The sequence below is a fragment of the Giraffa tippelskirchi genome, chromosome 7 (genome assembly GCF_054371585.1).
Source record: "Giraffa tippelskirchi isolate mGirTip1 chromosome 7, T2T-mGirTip1v1.2.pri, whole genome shotgun sequence".
Lineage (NCBI taxonomy): Eukaryota > Metazoa > Chordata > Mammalia > Artiodactyla > Giraffidae > Giraffa > Giraffa tippelskirchi.
In genome coordinates, this window is record NC_137281.1 from 47,447,244 (window position 1) to 47,470,089 (window position 22,846).

Below are 22,846 nucleotides of genomic sequence, written 5' to 3' on the forward strand. Positions count from 1 at the left end.
GGGATACGTTAATGGGTAGTGAAAGTATAGAGAGAGATGCCTGAGAGTCAGGAGCCCTCAGTTCCAGACAGCGGCTGCTTCCGGGAGGTGAAGGGGGTACAGTGGGGAGGGGGGGTTGCAGGTGGCTGTTCAAGCCCAGGGCAAGTGATGTTCTGCTGAAAGGAGCCAAGAGGGAGTCTGGGCAGCTGGAGAGTGAGGAAGTGGGCGAGGGAGGAAGAATGGCCTGGAAGTGTTTGTAGGTGCAGTAAGGACGCCTCACCGACTTTCAGGCCCTGCAGAGTGTGGAAGCTGGCGGAGAGCTGGCATGAGGTGAAGTGGGGAGGAACGATGGGGGACAGATGCCAGGTGTGAGCATGAGCCAGGTGCTGGGATGAGCATTGATGGGCAGGTGGGAGACTTTCCCGTGACAGACGGGTCAGCATCCCTGTGGGCTGAGGGACACTAGTGTAAATGCAGGGACTGGGAGGTGGGAAGTCTGAGTTCCAGTGCTGCTCAGCCGAGTACAGAAATAGGCACCTTAACCTCTAAATCTGTGGTTGTAATAGTGGAGGTTTTTACACAGGTTGGTTGTAGCTGGTAGTTGACGAGCCCCCCACCGTGTGCAAGCACATGTCAGTAAGCAAACTGACACGTCTGGGTCACTTGGAACTTACATTTTGTATGTTGGTAGAAGGTGGAAACTAAATAAACAAACATAGAAATGTCAGACCCTGCTCTGCGGACAACAAAGCAGGCTGGTGTGGTGACCTGGGCCTCGATTTCCAGTGGTGATTGAAGGTGTTGGCAAGAAATTGGGTGGGCTTGTCTGAGAAGAAGGCCTTTGGTGGGGGTGGGGCTTGAGGGTTTGGAATGAGATGATGCACGTGCTGTGTGCCGGAAGCTCAGGTTCTGAGTCTTTTAAGTGGAAAGAACAAGTTCTAATTCTGGTCAGGTCAGGTGGTCTGAGGAGAGCTGACCCAGGCATTTGGCCATGTGTAATTGCTTGTCTGTCTGCAGGAGGACCTGGAAGCCCTCATAGCCCACTTCCAGACTCTCGATGCCAGGAAAACTCAGGTTGTGGAGACACCCTGCTCGCCGCCTTCCCCACGGTAAGCAAGCTACAGGGTAGCTTCTGACAGTTTTCTGGTAGAAATTGGAAAGCTGCTTGAAACAGGCACTGTGTTTTCATAAGTAACTGGGCACTTGGAGCATTTTCATCATTAGAACCTACTAGATCAGCTCCTACAAGACAAGGCGTTTTTTTCCGCTTCTACCTCTGACAAGTGGGAGGGAGGCAACTCGGCTCTGTTGTCACATGGAAACATGGAGAAGAGGTCCCCCGGCACTGCTGCTCATTAGGGAGGTTATGTGGGTTTGAAATCCCACCTGGTGACAATCTGTGTTTGAGGGTTGTTTTTTTTTTTTTTTTTACAATGTTGTATTCAGTTCAGTTCAGTCGCTCAGTAGTGTCTGACTCTTTGCCACCCCATAAACCGCACCACACCAGGCCTCCCTGTCCATCACCAACTCCCGGAGTCCACCCAAACCCATGTCCATTGAGTCGATGATGCCATCCAGCCATCTCATCCTCTGTCGTCCCCTTCTCCTCCTGCCCTCAATCTTTCCCAGCATCAGGGTCTTTTCCAGTGAGTCAACTCTTCGCATGAGGTGGCCAAAGTACTGGAGTTTCAGCCTCAACATCAGTCCTTCCATTGAACACCCAGGACTGATCTCCTTTAGGATGGACTGGTTGAATCGCCTTGCAGTCCAAGGGACTCTCAAGAGTCTTCTCCAGCACCACAGTTCAGAAGCATCAATTCTTCGGCACTCAGCTTTCTTTATAGTCCAACTCTCATGTCCATACATGACCACTGGAAAAACCATAGCCTTGACTAGACGGACCTTTGTTGGCAAAGTAATGTCTCTGCTTTTTAATATGCTGTCTAGGTTGGTCATAACTTTCCTTCCAAGGAGTGTCTTTTAATTTCATGGCTGCAGTCACCATCTGCAGTGATTTTGGAGCCCAGAAAAATAAAGTCAGCCACTGTTTCCCCATCTATCTGCCATGAAGTGATGGGACCAGATGCCATCATCTTCGTTTTCTGAATGTTGAGCTTTAAGCCAACTTTTTCACTCTCCTCTTTCACTTTCATCAAGAGGCTCTTCAGTTCTTCTTCACTTTCTGCCATAAGGGTGGTGTCATCTGCATATCTGAGGTTATTGATATTTCTCCCAGCAATCTTGATTCCAGCTTGTGCTTCATCCAGCCCAGCATTTCTCATGATGTACTCTGTATATAAGTTAAATAAGCAGGGTGACAATATACAGCCTTGACCTACTCCTTTTCCTATTTGGAACCAGTCTGTTGTTCTATGTTCAGTTTTAACTGTTGCTTCCTGACCTGCATACGGGTTTCTCAAGAGGCAGGTCAGGTGGTCAGGTATTCCCATCTCTTTCAGAATTTTCCACAGTTTATTGTGATCCACACAGTCAAAGGCTTTGGCATAGTCAATAAAGCAGAAATAGATGTTTTTCTGGAACTCTCTTGCTTTTTCGATGATCCATCGGATGTTGGCAGTTTGATCTCTGGTTCCTCTGCCTTTTCTAAAACCAGCTTGAACATCTGGAAGTTCCTGGTTCACATATTGCTGAAGCCTGGCTTGGAGAATTTTAAGCATTACTTTACTAGTGTGTGAGATGAGTGCAATTGTGCGGTAGTTTGAGCATTCTTTGGCATTGCCTTTCTTTGGGATTGGAATGAAAACCGATCTTTTCCAGTCCTGTGGCCACTGCTGAGTTTTCCATATTTGCTGGCATATTGAGTGCAGCACTTTCACAGCATCATCTTTCAGGATTTGAAATAGCTCAACTGGAAATCCATCACCTCCACTAGCTTTGTTCATAGTGATGCTTTCTAAGGCCCACTTGACTTCACATTCCAGGATGTCTGGCTCTAGGTGAGTGATCACACCATCGTGATTATCTGGGTCATGAAGATCTTTTTTGTCTAGTTCTTCTGTGTATTCTTGCCACCTCTTCTTAATATCTTCTGCTTCTGTTAGGTCCCTACCATTTCTGTCCTTTATTGAGCCCATCTTTGCATTAAATGTTCCCTTGTTATCTCTAATTTTCTTGAAGAGATCTCTAGTCTTTCCCATTCTGTTGTTTTCCTCTATTTCTTTGCATTGATCACTGAGGAAGGCTTTCTTGTCTCTCCTTGCTATTCTTTGGAATTCTGCATTCAAATGTGTATATCTTTGCTTTTCTCCTTTGCTTTTCACTTCCCATCTTTTCACGGCTATTTGTAAGGCCTCCTCAGACAGCCATTTTGCTTTTTTGCATTTCTTTTTCTTGGGGGTGGTCTTTGTTTCTGTTTCCTGTACAATGTCACGAACCTGATGATCCACAGTTCATCAGGTGCTCTGTTTATCAGATCTAGTCCCTTAAATTTATTTCTCACTTCCACTGTATAGTCATAAGGGATTTGATTTAGGTCATACCTGAATGGTCTAGTGGTTTTCTCCACTTTCTTCAATTTAAGTCTGAATTTGGCAATAAGGAGTTCATGATCCGAGCCACAGTCAGCTCCCAGTCTTGTTTTTGCTGACTGTATAGAGCTTCTCCATCTTTGGCTGCAAAGAATATAATCAATCTGATTTCGGTGTCGACCATCTGGTGATGTCCATGTGTAGAGTCTTCTCTTGTGTTGTTGGAAGAGGGTGTTTGCTGTGACCAGTGCGTTCTCTTGACAGGACTCTATTAGCCTTTGCCCTGCTTCATTCTGTACTCCAAGGCCAAATTTGCCTGTTACTCTAGGTGTTTCCTGACTTCCTACTTTTGCATTCCAGTCCCCTATAATGAAAAGGACATCTTTTTTGGGTGTTAGTTCTAGAAGGTCTTGTAGGTCTTCATAGAACTGTTCAGCTTCAGCAGCTTCTTCGGCGTTACTGGTTGGGGCATAGACTTGAATTACTGTGATATTGAATGGTTTGCCTTGAAAATGAACAGAGATCATGCTGTCGTTTTTGAGATTGCATCCAAGTACTGCATTTTGGACTCTTTTGTTGACTCTGATGGCTACTCCATTTCTTCTAAGGGATTCCTGCCCACAGTAGTAGATATAATGGTCATCTGAGTTAAATTCACCCATTCCAGTCCATCTTAGTTCACTGATTCCTAGAATGTTGATGTTCACTCTTATCATCTCCTGTTTGACCACTTCCAATTTGCCTTGATTTATGGACCTAACATTCCAGGTTCCTATGCAATATTGCTCTTTACAGCATCGAATCTTGCTTCTATCACCAGTCCCATCCACAACTGGGTGTTGTTTTTGCTTTGGCTTCATCTCTTCATTCTTTCTGGAGTTATTTCTCCACTGATCTCCAGTAGCATATTGGGCACCTACTGACCTGGGGAGTTCATCTTTCAGTGTCCTATCTTTTTGCCTTTTCATACTGTTCATGGGGTTCTCAAGGCAAGAATAATACTGAAGTGGTTTGCCATTCCCTTTTCCAGTGGACCGCATTCTGTCAGACCTCTCCACCATGACCTGTCCGTCTTGGGTGGCCCCATACAGCATGGCTTAGTTTCATTGAGTTAGACAAGGCTGTGGTCCATGTGATCAGATTGGCTAGTTGTCCGTGACTGTAGTTTCTGTCTGTGACTGTTGTATTAGTTTCTGCTGTATGGCAAAGTGCCTCGGTTGTACATGCATACATATATGTTGTTGTTGTTTAGTCGCTAAGTCATGTCCAACCCTTTGTGACCCTGTGGACTGTAGCCCGTCAGGCTTCTCTGTCCATGGGATTTCCCAGGCAAGAGTACTGGAGTGGGTTGCCACTTCCTTCTCCATGTGTCTGAGGTTTTTAAAGGTTCTTCAGAGGTACAAAAGTTAAAAAATCACGATGCTTTTCACTGTGTTCATTCATAACACTTGTATGTTCTCATGTGGAAACCGTGACCATTAAACATAAAACTGTAAGCCATTTTAGATGGATTTGTAGTTTACGTGAGGAGCTCCAGTGTCTTTTGTAGGATTTCAGACCCGGTAGGAGGAGGAGGAAGGAGCAGACTGTGGTTTTTCCTTGGCTCCTTATCCCTTCGTTTTTGCCTCCTCAGCTCTTAAATGCCAGCAGTTCTCTGATTTGATGCAGGACCCAGGGCTCTGTCATTCTTATCCCTGCTCCAGGCAGAGCAGGGCCAGGACACAGAGCGCCTCTAGCTAGGAGCCCAGGGAGGCCAAGTGACCCTGATGAGGAGATGCGTGCCCTTCGAAGAAGGGGAAATGCCTAACTTCCTGAGCATCCAGGGTTGTCTTGTTAAGCTGAGAAATGATTTGCTTCATTTCCTTCAGGCCTGAGTGGAGGCCTTGGTCCAGCATATCAGGAAGGGAGATGGTGGAGTGTCCCCCCTGCCTCAGTGGGGTGCAGGGCATGGCCCGAATCCCACGACCTCGCCCCTGGCATGTGGTCGTTACCTTTCAGGGTCAGAAGCAGTGTGCTCACCCCTGAGCGGACACCAGGGGCTTTCCCTCGGCTCCCAAAGGTCCCTCCTGTCCTTCAGCTCATAAATTCCCCTGGGAGTCTGGCTTTATTTTTATTTTATTTGTCATGTTATCTTTGGGTCAAGCCTAAGGGTTACATGTGGTAGGCGGACATGTTCATTTGAATTGTTGAAGCAGATAAATCCATGAGATCGTTAAGGCTTTACCTGTGTAGCACCCTTGAGGGAACTCACTTTGAATGTGGATTGAATTTTTTTTTTTTTTTGGATGACATTTGCCTTAAAGTATGTTGCTGTAAAAGCCCGGTGTAATGTCCCAGTATAATTTGAAACCTTGGCAGTGCCCTCGGTTACCATGTCACTGGGCAGCCTCCTGAAGGAAAACGGCAGGTGTTAGAGCTGAGATCTACTGGGACACAGACCTTTCAGGGGGTCACCTCAGTACGCTCTCATTTCCTACCACTCCATCGAATTACAGGAAAAATCCATGAAAATCACCAAGTTTAAGTGTGTATATCCCTACGTCTTTGCTCAGATGTAATTTAATGGGAGCATGAGGGCGAGGTGCTCGGTTGTATTGGAGACTAGGGTGCACTATTTTGACTTGAGGGTTTGACTAGAGAGTTTCTCAGCCTATAGAATGTCTCTGTGTATGATAAATCCCCAGTTAACAAAAAAAAAAACGAAACAGTTTTCCCTCTTCCTTTGAGAAGCATCGTTTGGCATTGATGTGGTAGAGGACACCTCGGGAACACCGCCCCGGGGACTTTGCACAGAGAATGTTTTCCCTCCCCGTGGCCATACCCTGCAGTGCTTCCTGCTGAGATGTCAGGGCACAGTTAAAATTCCCATAGAGCTGTTGCCTTGTCCTCATGTGTGAAAGTAAGTAGAAAGGTGTTTGCGTTTTCCAGGTGGAAGGAGTCTGGGATGTATATTGAAATGCTTGAATAGTGGACCTCCGAGGACAGTTAGATTGTGATGTAAGAGGACAGAGCTGTAAAGCAGGACAGCTCTGGGAAGAGTGGCACAGAAGTAGGGGCCCCCAGACCCCACCCCGCCTGATGATTTTTAGCCAGATGCTGCGTGAGAGGTCCTGGTCCCTCCTGGGAGGCTAGCCTGGGTGTCAGAGGGTGAGGCTCCCATTAAGGGCGGTGCCTCAGCTTCCATCCTCAGCCCTGGCTCCTCTTTCCCAGAATGTCAGGACAGGCTGGTCTCTGGCGGCACAGCCTGTGGAGCGAGGGAAACAGGTTCTTGGTTTGGGTGTCACGTGGTTTGATTTTTGTGTTGAGCTGCTGCTTGTGTCTTTTGCAGGTTAAATGCCTCCCTCTCCACTCATCCTGAGAAAGATGAATTAATCCTTTTTGGAGGTGAATATTTCAATGGCCAAAAAGTAAAGTATATATTTTATTCTTTCCCTTCAAATTTTCATGAGTCTCATTTAGAGGAAAATTCCTTTTAGGCACTGATGTCAGATGATCATTGGTCCTTTAACTCCCCTCTCATGTGTCCTGCCTCCACACGGCAGGACTGGCCTGGGGTGTGGTCCTTGGCAAGCTACCAGGATCCTTCCAGGCCCTTCAGGGTCATGGCTCTTCCTGCCTGCACGAGGTGGGCAGCACCCTGCTGTCCTTCCTCATGATAAATTTCCAATGGTGTTTGAATAGGCAAAGTGCTGATACATGGTAGAGCAATTGATAACATCATAAAAACTGTAATTTTGATTTTTGAGCAGACCAGATAGCCCTGTGTTTCAGAGCTACAGATGAAATAGTTCCAGAGTCCTGAGTTCAGCTTCCCTGCGTGGCGGTCCAGAGGTGGTCTTGGTCTTTGTGTCACCATCTTGGAGGGTCCGGGAACTGGCCTTAGGAAGCACACTGCCCAGGGAGAGCTAGTGATTGAGCTCCACCTTCTGCTTGCCGTCGCTTTTGTGGAAGCATCGATCATAACACTGAAGTTCTTCTTCCTTCCTGCAGACTTTTCTGTATAACGAACTCTATGTCTACAACATCAGGAAGGACAGCTGGACCAAAGTGGAGATCCCCAGCCCACCTCCGAGGCGCTGTGCTCACCAGGTACGTGTCTGTGTGTCCGTCGGCTTCCCCTCTTCTCATGCTGGGGTCCTGACGCAGGATTTCGAGCTGGCAGCCTCCTCACTCTGCTGTCTCCACCTGGAACGTGTGTTTTCTACTTTTTGGCTGTGCTGGGTCTTCGTTACCGCGTGGGCTTTTCTCTAGTTGAGAAGAGTGAGGGCTGCTCCCTAGTTGCGGTGCATCCTCGTTGCGGTGGCCTCTCTCATCGCGGAGCATAGTTTCTAGGGCATGTGGGCTCAGTAGTTGTGGCGCATGGCCTCAGTTGCTGCGCGTCATGTGAAATCTTCCTGGACCAGGGATAGAACCCATGTTCCTTGCATTGGCAGGCGGACTCCCACCCACTGGACCACCAGAGAAGACCTCTTGTTCGTTCTTATAACCAAGTATTTGAAACAGTGTTGGGGCTCAAAAGGTAGTTTGAAAGAGTGAAACCTCTCCAGTGTCAGCCTCCCAGGGCATGACTGAAACATTCCTCCACGCTGTGATTCTCCTGATTCAATGCTCAGAAGTAGCCTCCTGATTTGAATTTGGGTCCGCAAGGGGGACCTGCCTGCCTGAACTGCATCAACATCTCATGCACAACAAGGCTTGCAGCCATTTGGACTGGTTCATGTTTTGGAAGAGAGGTGTGCACTGCTTTTTGATTGAGAAACTAGATCTTAATAAGCCTGGGTTTTAATTAGTAAATGGCTCTTGATAAGTTTGAGTCTATTCACCTGAGCCTACTCCAGCTCTGAGAATGTGTTCACCCAGGCCTCCAGGCTCAGCACCGAGTCCTGTCCTGGTCCAGCGAGGAGTACTCTTAAGTGCCCCCACCCATTGCCCGGCCAGTTCCTGGGCCCCAGGCATGCAGACTGAGGAGCTTCTTTGGTGTTTGTTTTCTTATCTGTTTCAATTAGTTATTAACTGTCCTGGTATCAGAGTCTTTGAGATTTTAATTCAGTCATTTGGGCAGGCTCTGATTTCATATGCATATCTTGTTTACTTGATGAGTCTGGGACTTAATATTCCTGTAGGTAAGGTTGGCTTGCTATTTACTCTGTGAATTTTCCAACAAATCAGAGCTATGGGAAACAGAAAATTGGGGGTGAAGTCTTTTGCCTAGAGGTCATCACAGTTCAAATTCCACTACATTAAATTCTGAGTCATAAAAATTTCCTCATTTTGGACTAGTTTAATGAATGTGATGATAGAAGCCATGTTCTTTATCTTCTCTTTAATTAATCGGGGGCAGAAGGAGTAGAAAGAGAAAGCTTATATGTGCACCCATCATTCTGTCATTTCTCTGAGATCCTGGATTTTTGGGGGATGAAATTTATTTTAGCGTGTAATTTGAAAATTTAATGCCATTTTCTAAAATTAATACAGCTGGTGAGAGAAAGAAAAGGGTCACAAGGCCCACCTCTTGGGCCTCACTTGTCAGGTCCTGCCTGGTGCTCCCCTCCCAGGACCCTCAGATGCTCTTGTCTGGATAGACTGAGCAGGACTGTTGAGAATTGAAGAGAGGGAAAGGAGGGGTTTGGGCGCAGTTGAAGTTCAGCTCCTCTTACTCATCTGATGGTTTGTTTTTCCCAAAGCAGTAACTCCCTTGAAACAAAATGCATTCTCGCAAACGGTAGAACAGAACGGTTCCCTATGGTTTAAAAAAAGAGTCACCTCTGTTCTCATCAGCCTTTGTGTGTGCATGAGCAGTAAGTAGTCAGTGTTTACAGAATGCCTGCTCCTGGGTGATCGGAATTGTGCCCACAGTGCCCAGGGGAGCTGCAGAAGGTATTTCATTGCAGCTCAGTCACAGCTCTGTCACATTCCACCTGAGCAGCAAGGGTGGCTTGTTCATCAGGAACTGAGCATCTTGTACACGCGAGGTGCACTTCCAGGGCTGAGATGCAGCAACAAAAAGGAAACATTTGCCATTTTGTTATTATGTCCCCCAGGTTCTGTTTTCTTTGGTCCTGATGGCCTGGCAAGTTGTTAGGACTTGGCTTTCACAAAGCTGATGCATGTGGCTGACATCAGAATCCAGTCACAGAGTCTGTATGTTGTTTTGGACTCCATTGTGCCTTTTTTTTTTTGGCCTTTGGAGGGAGAGTTGTGACCTTAAGGTTTTCTGGACGTGATTTTATTCCATTGAAGACAACAACACAGAAACTCAAATGCCTGGGAAGCTTACAGCTTTGTGTGACACGTAGGAAAGTAGACGCTGGTGGGGGCAGCCCCGCTTTGGCCCGGGGGCAGAGCCGTCCTGCTTTGGTCACTGGACGGTGTTTGACCTTTGTTAGGTCCAGGGAATATTGGCCGTCAGTCCGTCTAAACCATTACTTCAAAACCACTGTGTGTATATATAATGTGTGTGTGAATATATGTACGTAAAGGAGTTTATTTTTATTGCTTTATTTCCAAATTCATAAATTAATCACTCCAAAGAGGGCCAGGGGGCTCAATGGTAAAAAATCTGCCTGCAGTGCAGGAGACACAAGAGATGTGGGTTCCATCCCTCATCAGGAAGATCCCCTGGAGGAGGAGATGGCAACCCACTCCTGTATTCTTGCCTGGAGAATCCAATGGACAGAGGAGCATGGCAGGCTACAGTCGACGGGTTGCAGAGTTGGACACAACTGAGCACACACACGTGTGTGTGCATCTACATATATGTGTGTGTATGTATTCTGTCTGTACTGTTCTTCCCAGTTGATGCATTATTTGTAATGTTATCCCAGGCATTAAATAGGTTCTATAATATATTTCAAAACCAAGTTGTATTGTGTAGCATGAATATACCACCCAAACTTCATTAAACTCAGAAAAATGTGTTAAAAGTTTGGGCCTAAGGTAATTTTCATGTCTGGTTTAAAGATTTGAAATAGTTCCTTACAATCACCGGGGTTTCAGAGTCACAGGAAGCTGATTTGTCTTCTGATAGGTCAGTGCTGAGAGGATGCACAGAACTGAGTGGAAATGGGGTGGGGGGCCCACATCACTCTGCATGTGTCACCAGGACCCTCCAGTTAGTCCAGGGCAGGGGCAGCATGGTGATGGAGCTGCAGTTCTGTGGCATTAAGCTTAGTTAAGTGACAGCCCGTGCTGCAGTGGAAGCCTGGGGTGCTCCGAGGGTGCCTAGGGGTGGGTGACCTGGGAACCACTGTCTGACCGCCCAGTGTATGCTTGTCCGTGGAGGTTTGTGGGGGCAGGAGGCATTCACCCAGAATGCTTGGGAGCGCCTTGAGTCCAGCTGCCCCAACCCACTTCTCCTGCCCCAACCACACTGTGCCTGCTGCTGTGGGCACTGCTTCTGAGCCCCTGTCCAGGAGCTACTCGGCCACTTGGTGTGAAGATGTGCCCTGTGGCCTGCTTTGCTGCCAGAGCCCTGGGACTGGTGACACCAGGGCAGGCTCGCCCACCATCTGCCCCCTGCAGGCATTCAGTGACTAGGCAGCACCCCCACATTTTTGCGGTACTGGCAGAAGAAGTGATTTCTGTGAAGTCTGTCCCCTCACGCGATTCACATAAAAGCAGCCAAGTTGAGACTGTCTCTGCAACAGTGCCCTCCAGGGAGGGGCTCCATTGGCCACTGGCCTCCAATGACTTTGTGGCTCTGTGGGTCCAGGCAGTCCTGCGTGGTCCTGTGTGACTTGTGAGTCTGGGTCTTCAGCAGAACCAGAGGGGCAGGCCTTTGAGGCTGGGGTGTGGGCTTGGAACCGAGTGACTGGGGACAGGTCTCCAGTTGGACTGAAAGCTGCGTGGCCATGCCCTGACCCATCACTGTTCTCTCAACAGGCCGTGGTGGTGCCCCAGGGTGGTGGGCAGCTGTGGATCTTCGGTGGGGAGTTTGCCTCTCCCGATGGAGAGCAGTTTTACCACTACAAGGACCTCTGGGTGCTGCATTTGGCCACCAAGACCTGGGAGCAAGTCAGGTGAGGTGCTGGGTGACGAGCCCAACCCCTGGGCCCGCTTCTATCCCCTGCCAGCATTTGGAGTTCATGGCAAGTGGCTCCGGGAAAGCACATTCGTGCAGGCCTGATGGTGGTGGTGGCGGCACTTGTTGGGGTGTCCCACAGTGACCTGCCAGGCTGTGTGTGACACGTGCTGTCTCGTGGTCTTCAGACTTTCCAGGTCTGTGACAGGTGTTAGTTCCAAGGAAGCAGCGAGGCGCTGGGGATGTACAGTCACTGCCCTTTGCAGGGCTTCCCGTGGCCATGGACTCCAGCCCCAGCTGAGTGCCCCACTCGAGCTGCGTTCTGCTGCTGTTAGCTCGGTGATGTTTGCAAAGCATTCGAAGCCTCCATCTTGAGTCAGAAGTTGTTCCTGCTGAGCAGGTCTTTACTTCATTGTTGATTGTAACTGAAGGTGGAGAATTCTTTAAGGAACATTGTGGAGCCTGCTCCAGCTAATACAGAGGTGCAGAGACAGCTCAACCTCTCTGTTCCAGCCTGGGTAGAGTGGTGTGGCAGGGAAAGTGTTAGGTGCTTTATTTCTTGTTTTTTTTTTTGTCTGATGGATTTTTTTTTCCAAGCCTGCCTTCTGGGCTGTGGTCTCTGGTTCTCAATGAGGAGATGAGCAGAGGGGCAGAGCTGTGCTGAGCTCTTCCTGTCAGTGGCAGGGCATGGCTGTGCAACTGACCAGAGCCCTGATCCCTGCACGGTGGAAGTCAGGGGACGGAGACCTTGTCCCTGGCTTCGCCTCTTCCTCTGCCTCCACTCCCCTTGTTATGGCGCTGGGCTGCAGCCCCCGCCCTGCCCCGCCCCACCCAGCGTGGTCCGCAAGATGGCCAGGACAGCATGCCTCGTGTGGCCCCTTCTCTTGCTGTTACAGGGTCTGCGGACACCACGGGTAGGGGGCAGGTGTCTCAGGGAGGGGTCCTCAGTGCGCCACACCCCAGAAGCCACAGGAGAGGGACTGCCTGAGCATGGCAAGCAGGAAGCCTTCTCTAGCAGGGCTGATGCCACCAGGATAGTGGAGAGTCGTGGCAGCTGAACAGTGGAGAGTGAGCTCGTGTCCAGAGTAGAGACTTTCTGTCGAGTGGTCAGCAGCAAGCTCCTGGATGTGAGACAGCAGCCTCAAGGGCTCCCAGAGCAGGGTGGGGCGGTCCGGTGGGGAGGGCGGGGCAAGCAAGGTCATGCTGGCCGAAGCATTGGCAACTTCCTGTTGCATGCCTGCTATTGACCCCATTCACCTTTAGGAACAGACCCTAAAGAAATATTGCCTTTCATTTCATACAGAAAAGCATGTATGGAAATATATGCACGGAAAACTAAGATGCAGAGCAACACGTGCCTGAGTGTATGTGCATACATAAGTGCCTGCAGAGTGGGCCAGAGAGAGGTGCAGGCCCACATGTGTGCACACATACACACACACACAAGTGCATTTGTATACACAGAGTCCAGAAGGGTCTGGATGTTTCCAAGTTTTCTTCTGACACCTGGATCTTCTGTTTGCACCTGTTCTAGTATTGCTCCATTTAAATTGCTATATGGTTTTATAGCCAGAAGATTTTTCTCATTTACTTAAAAAATTTCTTTGTCCTGCACTCATTGTTTTCATAAGAGCTTTAGGATCAATTTTTCAGGTTTTGTCATTAACCATTCCAATGGGATTTCGATTGGATTGCAGTTTGTAGGTTGCACCTAGGGAGAATTAACACCTTTCTAATCCTCAGTCCCCCCTCCCCCACCTCACCCCAGGAACGTTTCACATACCTGCTCTTAGGAGTCTTAGTTAGGTTTATTTTTTATCATTCAGTAACCTTTAAACTGGCCCAGAAGTAGACTTTCCAGTCAGAGGGCATGTGTTCCTAGAGCCTTCTCCCATGGCACTGCAGGCACAGCTCTGAGCAGCGCCCAGGGGTCTTATCTGGGGTGTTTCTACTTGTTCTCAGGCTCCATCCTCACTTCACAGTGCAGCGGGCACTACGCAGGGCAGCTGCCTCATCTGCACGAAGAAGGGGTGTCCTGTAGGACTCAGGAGGTTTCATGGCACGAGTTGGTGGTGGAGTGGCTGGGAGACTTGTCAGCCTGCGGGGAGGGCCCAAAGCTGAGAGAACACATGTGTTGGTGATTCTTGGACTGTGATGCCTGGGGAGTTCTGAAGATGCATGTGCTTGCCCTCCTCCCTTCAGATGTTGTCTGATACAGAGCTGCTTTAAAATGGGGCTCAGGAATCTGCATTTGACAGCAACCCCTCCCTACTCCTCAGTGACCCTGATCCAGACGGCCCTGGATCTCAGCTGGAGGCCTTGCCTACCAGCAGGTCACATGCTTATCTTAGGCACTGTTCATTAATATGAAAAATGTCTGCTGCCCTATAAGAAAACTCAGGTAAAATGCCTCTTAGATCCTTCACAATGAAAAAGTGTGGATATGGCTTCTGTAACTTACTACTTATTGCAAAATGAAAGCATCTCCCTGCTTGTTTGGCAGGGACGTGAGGGCCTAGTTGACAAAGCCCAGCATAGCTGCAGAGAAGCCGGTGGCCTGATTACTCTGGGTGGGCTTTGTCTTGGAGCTGCTGCTGCTGGTCACTGGGCTTGGTTATTAATACGCTGACATAACAGCCACGGTGGGGAGAGGGGCGGCTGCTGGCAGCTTCTCTGTAATTTTTTCTTACTGACCGAGAAGAAGAGGGAAGGAGCTTCGGCCAAAGTGAAGGCTGGTTTTGCTATTTCTGGGGAATATTGCTGAGCCCACGGGAATCCACATGGTGTGGGCTCCCTTCCTGGGAAAAGTGCAGCAGGGGTTCACTGTGAACCGAGTTTCTCCAGACTCCGGGATTTGGCCCCGCACTCTGCCTTCGTTTTCCAAGAAGTGTTTTTCAGTCTTGTAGGGGTAGTTTGAAGGAAAGAGAGAGTGAGAAAAGGTTACCCAACAGTGAAGGCCGCAGAGGTGGGGTTATATCAGCACCAGGGTCTGTAGTCCCTTTCTCAGCTTTGAATTAGGGTTTATGAAGCCATGCCTCAGTACTGGCGCAGGGGCTGATCCACGGTGCTCTTAATGTATGAAACCTGGACATTCTGCCAGTTTCTCTTGAGCAATGACACCAGGAAGTTGACAGCTAGTGGATATTGTGCCTGAGCTCCTTGTCTGTCATCTCCACGGGGCCAGCAGCCACTGCCAGACCCAGCACCATCTCCATCTGGAACTTGACACTGGACTTCACTTCATCCACTTTGGCCTCTGTGTCCTCATTGTGGGTCTGCAAGGAAGGGAACCTGCCAGCCTTCTTCAGGCCTGGGCCCCACATTTGTGGGGTCTACTTGATCAGACTCTGAAGCCAAAACCACATCGTACTTCTTGGCCAGCTTCTTATTCCTGTTGAAGTCCTTCAGTGCCTTGATGTCCACGTGGGGGATACCCACAGCATTGGTCTTATCACAGTGCTGCTGGTCCCCTAGAGCATGTATGGAGAATAGGGGCGGGGAGTGGGCTTAAGCTTGATGGTCCTGAGAAGCGTTTGAGGGTCATAGTTCTTTTCGTTGTTGTTTTGGCCACACCATGCAGTGTGGGGTCTTAGTTCCCTGACCAATGTTCGAACCCATGCCCCGGTGTTGGGAGTGCATAGTCTTAACCACGGACCACCAGGGAAGTCCCTTCTTGGCTTTTAAGCAGGCTTTTCTCCTGGGAAGCAGCATGATTCCCAGACATCCGCTTTGTCCTTCATGTTTGCCCTACTCACGTTTCTATAGCACATTTACGAGTAGCCCCTTTCGAGTCTTTGCTGTCTTCTTTTATGCACACTCTCCATTTTAGCAACGTTTAATAGACATCATAACAGTTTGAAAACAAGAGGAAAAGTCCTGGTGTTACTGATGTCAAGGAGACCAGAGCTTAAATGTCAGCACAGCCTCCCGATTTATGTTGGGCAAGTGTGACCAGCTTTACCAGATGTGTTGAGAGTCCCTTCAGTCTCTGCCATCAGTGGTAGATGTCTGCACAACTGACCTGATTTTAAGATTCTGTCTACTAATTCTGTTTTTACTTTCATAACATATACAGCCTCTCTTCCTATCCTCAGCTGCATTTCCTCCAGAAAGTAGGGGAGGAGAGTGGGCTGTGTTCGTGGACGTGCAAGGCAGGAGTCGGCATTTACCCACCTGTCCCGTCTCCTGTCTTTCCTGGAGGAAGAAATGGCAACCTCCTCCAGTATTCTTGCCTGAAACATTCCATGGACAGAGCTGCCTGACAGGCTATAGCCCATGCGGTCACAAAGAGTAGGACACTGCTGAACTACTGAGTGCCTGTCTCTCACAGCACAGACTCCTCTGTGGTAGTTTATTATTATATGAACACCCCACAAATGGTGGTTTCATTACTGATCGTAATAGTTAAAAGGACACAGCTCTGATAGGCTGCCTGGATTGTAGAGACTCTTGCTAATTATTCTGTGCAACGTAATTAAATACTTAAAACCCCCCAAATCTGTTTTTTGAGTGGTGCTTGGAAAAGTGGGGCCGGATTCTGAAGGTACCTGTTTGGTTATGGGGAAGATGCTGTTGCCTGTGGTTCGAGTCTGGCTTCCGGCCATGTCAGAACCCCTCTTGCAGGAACGTCCCTTCTTTTTCTGAGGATGGGCCGCTAGATCAAGTTATCCATCAGCTCAGCCTGTGTGGCCTTGAATCTCTGGGGTTAAGAGAGAAATTTTTCCTCTGCTCAGTAAATGTCTCAGGAACAGCGTGGTACTATGGCATATCTTTTGTAAGGTGTAAACTTTAAAATAACTTGGGGATGCATTTGCATACTGAGTGCCTAACTCTCTGTTTGTATCCGAAGCCCCTGGAGTTACTTGATGTGTGTGCATTTTCTGTAAATGTCATTGTAGCGGCGGGTTGGAAAGGGCCTGGGTGATGCTGAGTGGCAGCGTGCCCTGCCAGAGTGCTGCACCACACGTAACTCGGATGTGCTGAAAGCTCTCCCTCCCACGGCAGGACACATGTATTTTTGTGCCGCTTACAGATCTGGCTGAGTAGGACATGTGAATTTTTTAAGACTCCATATTTAGGAGTGACGGCAGTTGAAAAGTGCCTGTTGAAGATTCAAATATAAACAGGTTTTTTTGGGTGAGTTTATTTTTCTGATGGGGTATATAGAGCCTTTTTATAGAAAAAAAATTCCTGTTTTGGTTACAAAACACAGCGATACTTGGCTACTGCCAGGAAACGTAATTGAGTCCTCTGTGCCTGGCCCACGGAAGGATGACACTCCCTTCAGATTCTTGGGCGGGAGGCCCTGACCTGGCCACCCTGGGAGTCATCTAGAGGCGGCTTGGCTTGCTGGCAGTGTTTCCATAGGTCACTGGGCTTCTGCAGTCACGGTTACTAGAGGAACACTGGGAGCATTTGGGCTCTCCTGTGTACCTTTTCTTGAGGTAGAATTGGAAGCAAACCTACTAGCTTTTGAATGAAAACCTGTTCCCCAGGTTGTGTATTTGTAAAGTGTTACAACAGAAAGTTTCTCTGAAGGGGAGTCTGCTGCGCACCCAGCAGGGTGCTGTTCTTCTCATTCACCTTCTCTGCTGTGTAGCTGGCTGTATGGTGTGGCTCGTCACTGCGGCATCCAGCACGGGGGCCTGGGGAGGAGGTGCAGCCACTTCCGCCTGCGGCCTGCCCTGAGGACAGCGCTGCTTCCTCTCTGCAGAGAGCACAGGCGTGGACCTGTGGTGTCATGGCCTGGCACAGCCCCTCCTTCTGAACCTTGTCCTTCTGGTGTTTTTTTATCATGAATTTACATGAGAAAACATGCTTACTTGATTTGTGGGTGATAAAAAGCTAGGAGGGAAAGCAGATAAGTTGGTTGGCAGATTTAGCTTCCAAAATCATCTTTGTGGACCAAATCAAGCAAGGTGAAATTGAAGTGGGGTTGAGTTTTCCTTGTAGGTTGCATTTGAAAGAACTGCCCTTGCTAGAAGGGAAGAAGGATTTAGTATGTTGAAATCCTGGTTGTCGTCTGCATATGGTGATGCTACCCCAAGTTCAGTTCAGTTCAGTTCAGTCGCTCAGTTGTGTCCGACTCTTTGCGACCCCATGAACTGCAGCACACCAGGCCTCTCTGTCCATCACCAACTCCCGGAGTCTACCCAAACCCATGTCCATCGAGTCGGTGATGCCATCCAACCATCTCATCCTCTGTCGTCCCCTTCTCCTCCCGCCCCCAATCCTACCCAGCATTAGGGTCTTTTCCAATGAGTCAACCCTTCGCATGAGGTGCCCAAAGTATTGGAGCTTCAGCTTCAACATCAGACCTTCCAATGAACACCCAGGATTGATCTCTTTTAGGATGGATTGATTGGATCTCCTTGCAGTCCAAGGGACTCTCAAGAGTCTTCTCCAACACCACAGTTCAAAAGCATCAATTCTTTGGCGCTCAGCTTTCTTCACCGTCCAACTCTCACATCCATACATGACCACTGGAAAAACCATAGCCTTGACTAGACGGACTTTTGTTGGCAAAGTAATGTCTCTGCCTTTCAATATGCTATCTAGGTTGGCCATAACCTTCCTTCCAAGGAGTAAGCGTCTTTTAATTTCATGGCTGCAGTCACCATCAGCAGTGATTCTGGAGCCCAAAAAAATAAAGTCTGACACTGTTTCCACTGTTTCCCCATCTATTTCCCATGGAGTGATGGGACCAGATGCCATGATCTTAGTTTTCTGAACGTTGAGCTTTAAGCCAACTTTTTCACTCTCCTCTTTCACCTTCATCAAGAGGCTCTTTAGTTCTTCTTCACTCTCTGCCATAAGGGTGGTGTCATCCGCATATGTGAGGTTATTGATATTTCTCCCGGCAATCTTGATTCCAGCTTGGGTTTCTTCCAGCCCAGCGTTTCTCATGATGTACTCTGCATGTAAGTTAAATAAGCAGGGTGACAATATACAGCCTTGACGTACTCCTTTTCCTATTTGGAACCAGTCTGTTGTTCCATGTCCAGTTCTAACTGTTGCTTCCTGACCTGCATATAGGTGTCTCAAGAGACAGGTCAGATGGTCTGGTATTCCCATCTCTTTCAGAATTTTCCACAGTTTATTGTGATCCACACAGTCAAAGGCTTTGGCATAGTCAATAAAGCAGAAATAGATGTTTTTCTGGAACTCTCTTGCTTTTTCGATGATCCAGCGGATATTGGCAATTTGATTTCTGGTTCCTCTGCCTTTTCTAAAACCAGCTTGAACATCTGGAAGTTCACGGTTCACGTATTGCTGAAGCCTGGCTTGGAGAATTTTGAGCATTACTTTACTAGCATGTGAGATGAGTGCAATTGTGCGGTAGTTTGAGCATTCTTTGGCATTGCCTTTCTTTGGGATTTGAACGAAAACTGACCTTTTCCAGTCCTGTGGCCACTGCTGAGTTTTCCAAATTTGCTGGCATATCGAGTGCAGCACTTTCACAGCATCACCTTTGAGGATTTGAAATAGCTCAACTGGAATTCCATCACCTCCACTAGCTTTGTTCGTAGTGATGCTTTCTAAGGCCCACTTGACTTCACATTCCAGGATGTCTGGCTCTAGGTGAGTGATCACACCATCGTGATTATCTGGGTCGTGAAGATCTTTTTTGTACAGTTCTTCTGTGTATTCTTGCCACCTCTTCTTAATATCTTCTGCTTCTGTTAGGTCCATACCATTTCTGTCCTTTATCGAGCCTATCTTTGCATGAAATGTTCCTTTGGTATCTCTAATTTTCTTGAAGAGATCTCTAGTCTTTCCCAATCTCCCCAAGACTGATGCTTAAAGATTGGATTAGCAGGATATAGTCTTCAGGGACAGGTAGTTTTTGGTTGACTTTCCATGGCTGAGTACATTGGTCAGTTTGAATGACACGTTAAAAGGGAAGTTCATAAACTGGGCGTTAGGAGAGAGAGACAGGGGTGATGAGGCATTTGAGGAAAGGTGAGAGAAAGGGATTTGTTCTAGATTGGAATAAGGGAGGACCCTGGGGGTCCTCATGGCCATGTGTGATGAGTCGTTCATCTGAGATTTGCTGGTGGGGAGATGCTGGGTTGGGCAGCTCGAGCTTCTCTTGCATTTTGAGAGTCTCTGTTGTATCTTTTAGGGCCCATGGTTTGGGGGAAAGCTTTGTAGAAAAAGTGGAAATAAATGGAGAATAATGCCTTCTGTAGAGAAGAGCTGGATTGGGGGGCTCAGGTTGTAACCATTCTTTGTAGCCTGGACTTGGTGGTTGGATTGTGTAGGTGGGAGAGCCAGATGGAGACAGCACCATTGCAGAACAGGGTGAGCAGAGGTAGCCTGGCAGACGGGCCTGGCTTGACCATGTCAGCTCTTAGGTCATTTGTTTCCTTACTCTTGAGTTTTAAGGGTTGTTTGTGTATTTTGGATAACAGTCCTTTATCAGGTGTGTTTTTGCAAATATTTTCTTCCAGACTGTGACTTCTAATTCTCTTGATAAATCTTTTGCAGAGCAGAAGTTTTAAATTTTAATACAGTTCAGCTTACATGCGTGCTCAGTCCCTCAGTCATGTCTGACTCTTTGTGACCACATGGACTACAGCGCACCAGGCTCCTCTGTCCATGGGGTTCTCCAGGCAGCAGTACGGAGTGGGTTGCCCTTTCTTCCTCCGGGGGATCTTCCCTACCCAGAGATTGAACCCACGTCTCCTGCATCTCTTGCATCTCCTGCATTGGCAGGTGAATTCTTTACCGCTGAGCAACCTGGGAAGCCAGCTTGTCTGTCTGTTATTTTACATGTAGGCCTATGATCCATTTTGAGTATTTTTTGCAAAAGGTTTACAAAAGGACACATAAGGTTTGTGTCCAGTTTCATTCTTTTGCATTTGGACGTCCAGTTGATCCAGCTCCATTTGTTGAAGAGACTGTCTTTGCTCTATTGTATTGCCTTTGCTCTTTTGTCAAAGATCAGTTGGCTGTACTTTAAAAAAGATTGATTAGTTAGTTTTTGGCTGTGCTGAGTCCTTTGCTGCACGCAGGCTTTCTCTCAGTGGGTCGAGTGGGGACCATTTTTCATTGCAGTGCGCAGGCTCGCAGGCTTCTCATTGCAGTGGCTTGTCTTGTTGTGGGACATGGGCTCTAGGGAGAGTGGGCTTCAGCAGTTGCTCTGCGTGGGCTCAGTAGGTGTGTCGCATGGGTTTTGTTGTTGCCCCATGGCATGCATGGTCTTCCCTGAAACCATGGCAGGCTGACTCAGCCACTGGAGCACATGGGAAGTCCTGGTTGACTATACTTAGCAAATCTATTTCTGGGCTGTCTTTTCTGTTCCACTGATCTACTTGTTTATTCTTTCACCAATACCCCACTGCTTTGATTACTGTAGCTTTGTAGTATAGTCTGGTGTCAGGAAGTCTGGTTCCTCCAGCTCCAGTTCTCTTTCTTGGGATTGTTTTGGCTATTTGAGGTCTTTTGTATTTTCATACAAATATGAAAATCTTAGTTCTATGAAAAATGCCATTGATAATTCAATAGGGATTGCACTGAATCTGTAGATTGCCTTGGGTAGTATCCTTTTTTTGACAACGTTGATTCTTCCAATCAAGGAACATGGTATATCTTTCCATCTGTTTGTATTGGTTTCAGTTCCTCCCCCTCCGCCGCCCCCCCCCCATCTTCAGTTTCTTTCATTACCATCTTAAAGTCTGAGTACAGGTCTCTTGTTTCCTTAGGTAGACTTATTCGTAGGTGTTTTATTTATTTATTTTTTGATGTGGTGTTAAATGGGACTGCTTCGTTAATTTCTCTTTCTGATCTTTCATTGTAGTATATAGAAATGCAACAGGTTTCTGTGTATTTTGTATCCTACAACCTTAACGAATTCATTGATGAGCATTCATTGATGAGCTCTAGTAGTCTTCTTTTTTTCATAGTTTTCTGTTAGCATGTTGAGGATTTTCTGTATATAGTAGCATGTCATCTGCAAACAATGACAGATAATTACTTCTTTTCCAATTTGGATTGCTTTTAATTTCTCTGATTGCCATGGCTAGGACTTCCAAAACTGCATTGAATAAAAGTGGCAAGAGTGGACATCTTTGTTCTGTACCTGATTTTAGAGGAAATGCTGTTAGCTTTTCACCATTGAAAATGATGTTAGCTGTGAGCTTGTCATATATTGCCTTTTTTATGTTGAGTTAGGTTCACTCTGTGCCCACTTTCTGGAGATGTTTTTTCAAAAGCTTTTTCTGCATCTATTGAGATGATTATATGGTTTTTATTCATCAGTTTGTTAATGTGGTGTATCACACTGGTTGATTTGCAAAGAATCCTTGCATTCTTGGGATAAATCCCACTTGATCATGGTGTGTGATCCTTTTAATATGTTGTTGTATTTAGTTTGCTAGCATTTTGTTGAGAATTTTTGTGTCTGTGTTCATCAGTGATGTTGGCCTGTAATTTTCTTTAATGGTATCTTTGTCTGATTTTGGTATTAGAGTGATAGTGGCCCCATAGAATGAGTTTGGAGTGTTTCTTCCTCTGCAGTTTTTTGGAATAGTTTCAGAAGGGTAGGTGTTAACTCTTCTCTAAATGTTTGGTAAAATTCATTTGTGAAGCCATCTGGTCCTAGACTATTGTTTGTTGGAAGTTTTTAAGTCGCAGTTTCAATTTCAGTACTTGTGATTGGTCTGTTCATATTTTCTACTTCTTCCTGGTTCAGTCTGGAAAAGTTAGAACCTGTCTAAGAATCTGTCTGTTTCTTCTAGGTTGTCTTATTTTATTGGCATATAGTTGCTTGTAGTAGTCTTTTGTGATTCTTTGTATTTGTGATGTCAGTTGTAACTTCTCCTTTTTCGTTTCTAATTTTATTGATTTGACCCCTCTCCCTTTTTTTCTTGGTGAGTCTGGGTAAAGGCTTATCAATTTTGTTTATCTTTTCAAAGAATCAGCTTTTAGTTTCATTAATCTTTTCTGTTGTTTCCTTTTTATTACATTTATTTCTGCTCTGTTCTTTATGATTTTTTTTCCTTCTGCTAAGTTTGGGTTTTGTTTCTACTTCTTTCTCTAGTTGCTTTCAGTGTAAGGTTAGGTTTTTTTGTTGGAGACTTTTCTTGTTTCCCGAGATAAGATTGTATTGCTATAAACGTCCCTCTTAGAACTGCTTTTGCCGTGTCCCATAAGTTTTGGATTGCCATGTTTTTGTTGTCATTTGTTTCTAGGTTTTTTTTTTATTTACTCTTTGATTTTTTCAGTGATACATTGGTTGTTTAATAACGTTGTTTAGCCTTCACGTGTTTGTGTTGTTTAAAGTTCTTATGATTGATTTTTGTCTCATAGCATTGTGGTCTGAAAAGATGCTCGATATGATTTCAGGTTTTCTTAA

General features: G+C 46.9%; 1 protein-coding gene and 1 pseudogene across 6 annotated transcripts in view; one reads left to right on the forward strand and one right to left on the reverse strand.

The window, feature by feature from the left end:
* KLHDC4 (kelch domain containing 4) overlaps positions 1-22,846 on the forward strand; it is a 37,288-nt gene that overhangs the window by 2,397 nt on the left and 12,045 nt on the right. For 2 of the 6 annotated variants that reach the window (XR_014060315.1, XM_081513352.1), the window contains exons 2-5: positions 997-1,088; positions 6,796-6,851; positions 7,458-7,556; positions 11,349-11,485. Coding sequence is in view for 3 of the 6 variants with exons in the window: in XM_081513349.1 (XP_081369475.1) it covers positions 997-1,088; positions 6,796-6,874; positions 7,458-7,556; positions 11,349-11,485 (407 nt within the window). In the remaining 3 variants the exon portion in view is untranslated. Of the gene's footprint in view, positions 1-996; positions 1,089-6,795; positions 6,880-7,457; positions 7,557-11,348; positions 11,486-22,846 lie in introns of all 6 variants that reach the window. The other 4 variants (XM_081513349.1, XM_081513350.1, XM_081513353.1 and 1 more) reach the window with 3 other exon arrangements.
* Positions 14,524-19,832, reverse strand: LOC145512399 (large ribosomal subunit protein uL1 pseudogene; annotated as a pseudogene).